Source organism: Photinus pyralis, unplaced genomic scaffold (genome assembly GCF_008802855.1).
Source record: "Photinus pyralis isolate 1611_PpyrPB1 unplaced genomic scaffold, Ppyr1.3 Ppyr1.4_LG1, whole genome shotgun sequence".
In the NCBI taxonomy this organism is placed as follows: Eukaryota; Metazoa; Arthropoda; class Insecta; order Coleoptera; family Lampyridae; genus Photinus; species Photinus pyralis.
In genome coordinates, this window is record NW_022170249.1 from 37,965,771 (window position 1) to 37,974,579 (window position 8,809).

Sequence of the window (8,809 nt, forward strand, 5' to 3'; positions counted from 1 at the left end):
CAAAAATATAAAAAAATAATTTTAATAAACGTGATTTTTTCTTAGTTTTATAATGGTAATAATGGTATTACACATGATATCTATTATTAGCCGTTTAGCCGCAATTTGTCGTTTTTTCAAAAAGCAGATGTCCAGTACAAATTAAATATCGGTCAAAGTTTTTTACTTATTTTGTGTTAATTTTCAAAATTGCGATCAAAGGTAACTTGATTTTTTTAAATGAAACTACCAAGTTTTTCTTTATTGCGTAAAATGTACGACGTGATTACGATATAAGCACGTTCGTATTTACATTTGCCTAGTTTTTTTATAATATTGGGTACATTTTGAACATTTATTAAAACAATTGTTATTTTTCTTGTATTTTTATTTAAACGTTATATTTTGGTTTTTGGGGTGGTTAAGTGTTTGTTTTGTTTGAGGTAAACGTTTTATAATTTGAATTGGTGTTTATTTGTTTTAACAACCTACTAATTACTGAGAGGCTTTGAATATCACAAAACACTGTAAATTATTAAAAGCTGAATTATAAAAAAAACCGTAAAACGTAAATACCGACGTACTTAATCGTTGGAAAGCTAATCGAATCCTACATCTAATGCAATACAAAAAACTTGGTAGTTCTATTTAAAAAAAGTTACCTTTCATTGAAATCGAGATTGAAATTCTGAAAATTGATGCCCCCCACTCTCCCACCGAAGAGCCTGTCCGTCCCTGATTAGTTGTTTGGTCAAAGGATATGTTGATATACAATACAATCTGATTTAAATAAATAGGTGAATAATCATATCAGAAATGGTTTTTAGGAATTTATCAATCTTTATCACATTAGATTTGATCTAATCGTTCTTATGATGCGGGATGATTTCAAAATATAATTATTTATTAGAGAATTATTTTAACTTTTTTATCACTTATAAAGTATAAGTTTGTACAATATGATATCCATTGGCCGTACTATGCCAAAACCTCATTTCCAAAACGCTACATTCTTCAAATGTCCTCCAGTCGCATTGAAATGTTTAAAAAAATAATACCCAGAACTATCAAGTCCTTACACGATGCAGTCGGAATGTGATGGAAACAATTAATTATACGACAATATGTTGAGTAAAATGCTTTTTGTAGGTTGAACTTCGATGCAATTGCCATGGAGACAATTTGAATAACGTAGCGTAGGAAATTGCTAAGCAGGGTAAAACATGCATTCTTAATTTTTTGTGTCTTTTAGCGTCAGCATAGTTCAAAAATGCGTCCTAAACGCTCAGAGGAAGAAATTAATGCTCTAAAATCTCTTCTTTTGTCGTATAAGGAGAAGGTATATATTGACAATAAAATTATAGGAAAATGTTATAATGTTTGGTCGGATATAGCTAAACATTTAACCATCAATATGTCACCTAATGCTATATACACTGCCGTAATTAAGAATTATTACTCTCTATGGGAACATTTGTCAATAATTACGGAAGATAAGATAGTGGGAACAGATAATAATATGTTGAAGGATGATGAGGACCTCGATGAGGACGAAGTTGATGTCAACGTTGATTCCATTCAAACTGCAAATGTGTCTTCCCAAATTCTACGGTATCACATATTAGGGGAGACTGGGGAGGTTTGATACACGGGGAGGCTTGATACATCTTCAAACTTCGCGCTTCGGTTTCGTAAAGAAGGCTTAACTTCGTGCAGTGCCGACAGTGGGTGTAAAAACAGTTACGCCCGTTCTCACCACATTTCCTTAACTTTTAAGAGTTACTTTAAGTGCGACTTAAAAACTAAGGGACAGATTTTTCATTGTACCAACATCTTAAGTCTTTCTTAAATGTTTAAGTGGAAGTTAAGTTTAAGCCTAAGAATTTTACTACTTAAGTTGATACTTAACCTAAAAATTCGGTAGTTACATTCCTTGTAAACCTTCACATTTTCAAAATGGATTTATTTTTGGGAAATGATATTATTGAGGACGATTTAGACGTGTTGGAGGTACTGCAAGTAGGAGTTCCACGACAAATACGTGAAAGAAAAGATCATTTTTATGGTATGGATGATCTATCATTTTTTAAAAGGTTTCGACTAACGAAACCAACAGTAATGGAAGTACTAATCCAAATAGAAAATAATTTGGAGTTCCCATATGATACGTAAGATACATCTGCAATAATTAATATCCACAATAAGTATTCTGATGTACTTTTAGAAATAATAGCATATCTCCGATGCAACAATTATTAATAGCACTTCGATACTATGCTACTGGCAACCACCTTCTCAGCATTGCTGATTTTGCAGGTGTGCATGTGTCAAGTGTATCTAGAATTGTTAAGAAGGTATCAGTAGCAATAGCTTCACTTCGGGCTAGGTACATCAAGTTACCATTTACAGCAGAAGGATTGCTTGAACTTCAGCAACAGTTTTATGAAGTGGCAAGGTTTCCAAGGGTGATAGGAGCAGTTGATGGGACTCATATAAGAATACAATCTCCCGGTTTGTTTTTTAACTCATTTTAAACAAATTTAAACACTATTTAAAACAGGTGGAGACGATGCTGAAGTATTTCGTAACCGAAAATCTTATCACTCTATTAATGTACAAGGAGTTACAGATGCTAGATTGAACTTTGTAGATATAGTAGTACGCTGGCCGGGATCAGCACATGATACAACAATTTTTAATAGTAGTAGACTGAAGGCAAGGTTTGAAAATGGAAGTTATCCAAATTGTCTGCTTCTGGGTAAGCATACTTGCTTTATTATGAATACCTTTTTATCAATTACCTATTTTGTAGGTGACAGTGGTTACCCAGTAAAGTCATACTTACTTACGCCACTTTTACATCCTAATGGACAACAAGAGCAACTATATAATGAATCCCATATTCGAACACGAGGGGTAGTTGAAAAACTATTTGGTGTGTGGAAACGTAGGTTTCCTGTGAATGCTTACGGCTGTCGTTTAAAGTTAGACACCACATTGATAGTTATAGTTGCAACAGCAATACTGCATAATGTGGCACAAGAGATGGGGGAGGATGAAATTCCACCAGTAGAAGGAAATCCCCATGAATTAAATGTCTTGATAGAAGAAGGGAACATTCCGGTTGTTCCTGCAGATATAAATCATGTTGGAGGAAATAATGTTCGTTTGAATTTTATAAATGATTATTTTGGAAGATTATAATTACAATAAGAACATAAATACATTGTAAAATGGCATAAATGATAGGTACATAAAATAATACTTTTTCTGTTTTTAATTAAATAAAGTTTATTCTTTAATTTCTTTTAATTTTTCAATTTGTAATTTTTTAAGCTCTATGTTGAGTCGTAGCTCCCCCTGTCGCAGCTGGCTCTCTAGGTTTTTGGCCTCCCTCTCTTCTTTAATTATCTCTAATTGGATGGTTAACATTTCATGTTTGAGTTTAGCCACTTCACTATATGTTTTTGTTAAGTCTGTCGAGTGAAGGGATTGACCCACTGGTCGGCGCCTGGATGTCCATTTTTTTTATTAGTATTTCCACTTGTTTGCAAGGCTTTATTTACCGGCGTTTTTAAGTGGGCCACCTTGTAATCGCCCCAATCAACATCCTACAACCAGAAATCAAAATATCTGTAACTATGCAAAATAAAACCTACACACCTCTTCAGCCTCTGGGGCCATTTCAGATGCCGATGTTGATGGAGCCTCCAGGTTAGATACTGGCAATGCTTCGTGGGACATGGTTGTAGAAATTGCTATATCCTCTGGCAAACATTCCATAACCATGTCGCAGTCAAAGGTATTATGGATACCTACGACAGTCTTCGGATTGACGATTGATAAAATTAAGTCTTCGTTTTTATCGTCGACAATTGTATTAGGTGTACCACCCCCAGTTTTAATATACTCTAACCGTTCATGGGCCACATTTTTACGAACAGTTTTTTTTGCGTTTTCATAACATTTTTTAAGTGATGTCACATTTCTACAACAGAAATTGTAAGTGTTTTTGTAAGTGCATTGCATAGTGTCACATTTTACCTGTACACACCGCCTGGGGATTGAGCATTAAATTTACAGGAAATCTTTTCCCATGTGGCCTCCTTTTCCTTCCACGTGACGGCGTTGGTTTTTTTGCATTCAATTATCCCTTTATAATCACATATAATGCTAAACAGCACATTTTTCTCATCTGTTGAGTAATTGGCAGTTCTTTGTTTTTTTGTCGGTGGAGGAGAACCACGGGCTTCCATCGCTGAAATTTAAGAAAAATCATTTTTCCAACACGATGCAGCAATTAGAGTGATTGTTGATACTTACCAGACTTGATTAAAATTTAAAATGATTTGAAAGTCAACACAATGAACAAAACAACGAAACATAACCTCACCGACGTTAGAAATAACAGAAATCCCCAGATTTTAACATTGTTGCCAGACATCCACAATTGTAAGTAACACTTTAGCCAAGTGTTACATAGAAGTGCGCCGTGCAACAGACGACTAGATTTAAATGGACCTTAACTTTAAGTTGCACTCAGTTAAGGAACAGTTTTAAGTAAAAGTGGTGAGAACGGGTGTTAGTGATAGAATCCCAGAACGATCGCGTGTTGTTTGAACGTTTTCAAGGTTATAGTGTGTTTTCTGCCCATTCGATGTAAGTTTTTTGATACCAAGACATGCTGTCTATTATGCTTCAAGCGCATTTCATTTTCAATATTAGGGCACCAGTACAGATCTTTAATCCAATGTGTATAATACTTTTATGCTACGTATTTCATAAATTGACATTCCGGGAGGTTTGATACATTTTGTATCGGGAGGGTTGATACGCGTATCAAACCTCCCTATTTGTATTTATTTATTTATTTATAATTATTGAACAAGTATTTATGTGATTTTCATGGCAATTATAATATAGGCTAATTAAGTAGGTACCTATATTGTTATAGATGCCGTTTAAATGGAAATCTAAAGGTCGCACAAAGTATTCTCCAGACGATTTAAAAAGCGCAGTTATTGAAGTAGTAAATGAAAATAAAGCACTGAGGACTACTGCCAAAAAGTACAATGTTGACAAAATGACACTGAGAAGATATGTCCTAAAATACAAGACGGACAAAGAAACATCTTTTACACCAAATTTTGTCACTTCACAAATTTTTTCATGTCACGAAGAATCGCTTTTAGTGGAATATTTGCTCACTTCTGCCAACCTCCACTATGGTCTTACGCCTAAGCAAACAAGGAAGTTTGCGTATGAATTTGGTCAAGCAAATAACAAAAAGCTACCAGAAAACTGGAAGAAAAACGAATGTGCTTCCTACGATTGGCTAAAAGGATTCATGTCACGTTATCCCCAATTATCACTCAGAAGTCCCGAAGCCACTAGTTTGGGCAGAGCCACTGCGTTCAATCGACATAATGTGCAAGAATTTTACAAAAATTTGAGCAATTTATTGGAACGGGAAACTTTTGGCCCAGAATCCGTGTACAACTTAGATGAAACTGGAGTGACTACTGCCCACAAACCTCAAAAGATCATTGCGCGTAAAGGCCAAAAACAAATTTCAAAAAGTACTTCAGCAGAACGTGGTACTCTGGTAACAGTTTGTTGTGCTATAAATGCAGTAGGAAATTCTGTGCCGCCATTTTTTATATTTCCTCGTGTGAGAATGCAGGATTACATGATCCAAGGTGCTCCTTCAGGTTCCATTGCTGTGACGCATGAAAGTGGTTGGATGACTGCTGATAATTTCGTAAAATATCTAGATCACTTCATAAAACACGCAAAATGTTCCAATGAAAACAAATGCATATTAGTCCTTGACAATCACGAAAGCCATATTTCACCCAAAGCCTTAGACAAATGTAAGTTAAATGGCATTCATTTACTAACTTTACCACCTCACACAAGCCACCGCTTACAACCTTTAGATGTATCGGTTTTTGGTCCGTTTAAAAGATATTATAATGAACAGGCAGATGCATGGATGGTCAGCCATCCAGGACAAACAATTTCATTAAAAAATATACCGGAATTAGTTGGATTAGCCTATGTCAGGGCGTTCTCGCCATCAAATATAACCAAGGGATTTTCAACCACTGGAATTTATCCTTTTAACCCACATTTATTTGAAGATCTCGATTTCGCAAGAGCAGAAGTTACAAACAGACCATATGAGGAATTAAGGGAAAATTCTGAAAAAGAACTCGATAGAGATGACCCAATAGCTCAACCTGGCACATCCATATCTCAGCAAGAGACAACACCACCACCTGGCACCTCTTTATGTCAACAGAAGTCAACTTCAAATCCAATAGAAACGTTTCTACAGGATAGCACCACAATCCAAAGCACCTCATCTGTTTCATTTAAAACTCCTGAAGAAGTTCGTCCTTATCCCAAGGCACAACCACGATTGAAAAAAGGAGGCAGAAAGCCTGGTCGGACAAGAATCTTAACCGACACCCCAGAAAAAGAGGCCATTGAGGCCGAGTATAAGATGAGGGAAGGAAAAAAACGTATGAAAACTAAAGTTGAAATGGCTAAACGAAAAATAAGTAGTGAAACTGGAGAAAATAATCACTTTGAAAAACTCAATGCTGAGAGTACGGAATCCCAACCCAAAAGAAAAGTTTTGGATAGAAATGCAAAAACAGAAAAACGTGTGTTCGGTGACTCGGATTCTGAGGACGAAAAGGATCCATTTTCTGATGCAGATGACGATGACGATGCCGCTTGCATCTACTGCAATTCACTATTTTCAGCGTCTCGTTCTAGAGAAAAGTGGATCCAATGCCAGAAGTGTCTCAGATGGTGCCATTCAGCCTGTGCTGATGTCAAGCATAATACAAAAATGTTTTCTTGTGAATTATGTATTAATTAAATAATGTTCTGATAATAATAGATTGCAGTCCTTTTAGTGTTTTATATTTAATTTCTTATTGTATCAAACCTCCCATTCAATGTATCAAGCCTCCCTTGTATAGGGAGGTTTGAGACACTTTGCATCGAGAATTTCAAAATTGTATATTCAAAGTTAAATATTTAATTTTCAGTAATTTAATGTTCCCAAATTTCTAAGCAATGTCTCTAAATTGAGCTCTGACATAAATGGATTAGCAAATGATGATCATAAAATATTTATTAATTTTTTTCTAAAAAACGTATCAACCCTCCCCAGTCTCCCCTACTATCTCGAGATGAATTCAGTTGCATGCAACCCGAAACCAAGGTGTATCAACGGCAGGATGCACATAGGCGGCATAAAAAGGAAAGGGAATACGTAATACTAAAACCAGGAAGTTGGAGTCACATTATGTATAATCACTTTTATGAAATTACTAAACTGGACTGCTTAATTATATTTAAAAGAGCAAAAATATTTAAAACTGGGAATTTATATTGCAAAATGTTAGCGTTTTGTAAAGAATGTAAATCCGTATTAACAGGAATCATAGATTTTGAACCGCTACCAAATGATAAATTCATAAAAATAGAATTTACATTTAATGGAAATTTTAATAGTCCCCACACTTCAACTGGTAAGCGTCCATTGTCTGGAGATGTTCGAAATCGGGCTGTTAATGCAATGGTAAAAGAAAATATAAGCGCTAGTTTATACAGAAGATTAGAGGCCCATAAAGCTAAATTCAATAAAATAGAACCTAGAAATCTGCCGAAACTAAATACTCTTAGGGTCGCAAAACATCGCTTTTTGCAGAAAAGTTTTTTGCATTCAGATCCTGTCTATGCACTATTGACTGCAACGGGATTCCAAAAATACAATGGAATTATTGGTAATATTGGTTTAAGTCCATTTTACGTTCATTATTGGAGTAATAACCAAATTGCAGTGTATAGAAATTATTGTAATAGTACTTACTCTATTGTAGCAATAGATGCCACTGGTTCTGTGGTTCGTAAACTGACTAGGCCGTGTGGTACGAAATCTAAGCACATATTCTTGTACGACATAGCAGTTCGCAATAAAGACACAAAAAATCAGTATACAGTATGCAGCATGCTGTCAGAAAGTAATACAGCATTGTGCATTTATTCATGGTTAGCGATGTGGATGAATAGCGGAGCACCTTGCCCAAATAAAGTATGCTATGATATGTCATTGGCATTATTGTATGCGTGTGTTAATGCTTTTACTACCTTCAAAACTTTAAATGAGTACTTAAAACATTCCTGGAACGTTCTTACACACACTAATCAAAACACCGAAAACTGTTATATTCGCTGCGATGTCGCCCACGTTGTAAAGTCTTTCACTGGATGGAAATGCTTCAAAAATGTTCATAGAAGAACAAGAATTTTCTATTTAAAGGCATTGGGTCAAGTTGTCCAATGCACGGATTTGGAAGACTTAGAAAACCTCTTAAATGCCATATTCGTTGTGTGCCTTAGTGACACAGAAGGAAACTCCATAGATGGACAACCTACTACTTGCGACAAATTGAAGATATGGTTAGAAGCGCGAATAGGTACAGGTTCAGTCGAAATCATTGACAATGACGCCAACTTTGTAAGTATACCTACTTAATTTCGATTATTTTGTTGATCGTGATTGGTTGATATTAATGGGAGATCAGAACTGTGTAGTATAATGATAATAGGAGGACTAAACTTAACATTTTAGTGTACTGCAGAGGATCAAGAGGAATTACCTTATATTGATCAGGATCAACCGTTCAGTGATTGGGTTAACGGCATTGTCACCAAATGTAGGAATATTGTATCGTTACCGAATGAGATGGGTAATCGTGGAAACCAACAAGTTCTGCCACCATTAATCGAAGATTTTAAAAAAGTGTCC

At 35.4% G+C, this 8,809-nt stretch overlaps 3 protein-coding genes across 3 annotated transcripts; 2 read left to right on the forward strand and 1 right to left on the reverse strand.

Annotated features, from left to right (window-relative positions):
• Positions 1-2,018: 2,018 nt before the first annotated feature.
• LOC116159268 (putative nuclease HARBI1) lies at positions 2,019-3,286 on the forward strand. The gene is made up of 4 exons (XM_031472221.1): positions 2,019-2,147; positions 2,204-2,490; positions 2,540-2,737; positions 2,792-3,286. Exons 1-4 carry the CDS (start codon positions 2,047-2,049, stop codon positions 3,181-3,183), a joined length of 978 nt encoding a protein of 325 aa, XP_031328081.1. The 5' UTR covers positions 2,019-2,046; the 3' UTR covers positions 3,184-3,286.
• A 58-nt stretch (positions 3,287-3,344) lies between these two features.
• LOC116160591 lies at positions 3,345-4,560 on the reverse strand. The gene is made up of 4 exons (XM_031473821.1): positions 4,303-4,560; positions 4,024-4,237; positions 3,643-3,967; positions 3,345-3,590 (listed from the first exon to the last, which is right to left on the reverse strand). Exons 2-4 carry the CDS (start codon positions 4,233-4,235, stop codon positions 3,450-3,452), a joined length of 678 nt encoding a protein of 225 aa, XP_031329681.1. The 5' UTR covers positions 4,236-4,237; positions 4,303-4,560; the 3' UTR covers positions 3,345-3,449.
• Positions 4,561-4,574: 14 nt separating this feature from the next.
• LOC116160592 (tigger transposable element-derived protein 6-like) lies at positions 4,575-7,059 on the forward strand. Its single transcript, XM_031473822.1, has 2 exons — positions 4,575-4,638; positions 4,934-7,059. The coding sequence occupies exon 2, from the start codon at positions 4,934-4,936 to the stop codon at positions 6,869-6,871; it is 1,938 nt and encodes a 645-aa protein (XP_031329682.1). The 5' UTR covers positions 4,575-4,638; the 3' UTR covers positions 6,872-7,059.
• Positions 7,060-8,809: the final 1,750 nt, after the last annotated feature.

Excerpts from the sequence above, each read along its gene's own strand:
- LOC116160591 (XM_031473821.1), bottom strand. The coding sequence starts at position 4,235 with ATGGAAGCCCGTGGTTCTCCTCCACCGACAAAAAAACAAAGAACTGCC. Across the intron at positions 3,968-4,023 it reads TCCCCAGGCGGTGTGTACAG|AAATGTGACATCACTTAAAA; the intron begins GTAAAATGTGAC and ends TTTCTGTTGTAG. Across the intron at positions 3,591-3,642 it reads TGGCCCCAGAGGCTGAAGAG|GATGTTGATTGGGGCGATTA; the intron begins GTGTGTAGGTTT and ends TTCTGGTTGTAG.
- LOC116160592 (XM_031473822.1), top strand. The coding sequence starts at position 4,934 with ATGCCGTTTAAATGGAAATCTAAAGGTCGCACAAAGTATTCTCCAGAC.
- LOC116159268 (XM_031472221.1), top strand. The coding sequence starts at position 2,047 with ATGGATGATCTATCATTTTTTAAAAGGTTTCGACTAACGAAACCAACA. Across the intron at positions 2,148-2,203 it reads TTGGAGTTCCCATATGATAC|AAATAATAGCATATCTCCGA; the intron begins GTAAGATACATC and ends ATGTACTTTTAG. Across the intron at positions 2,491-2,539 it reads TATAAGAATACAATCTCCCG|GTGGAGACGATGCTGAAGTA; the intron begins GTTTGTTTTTTA and ends TATTTAAAACAG.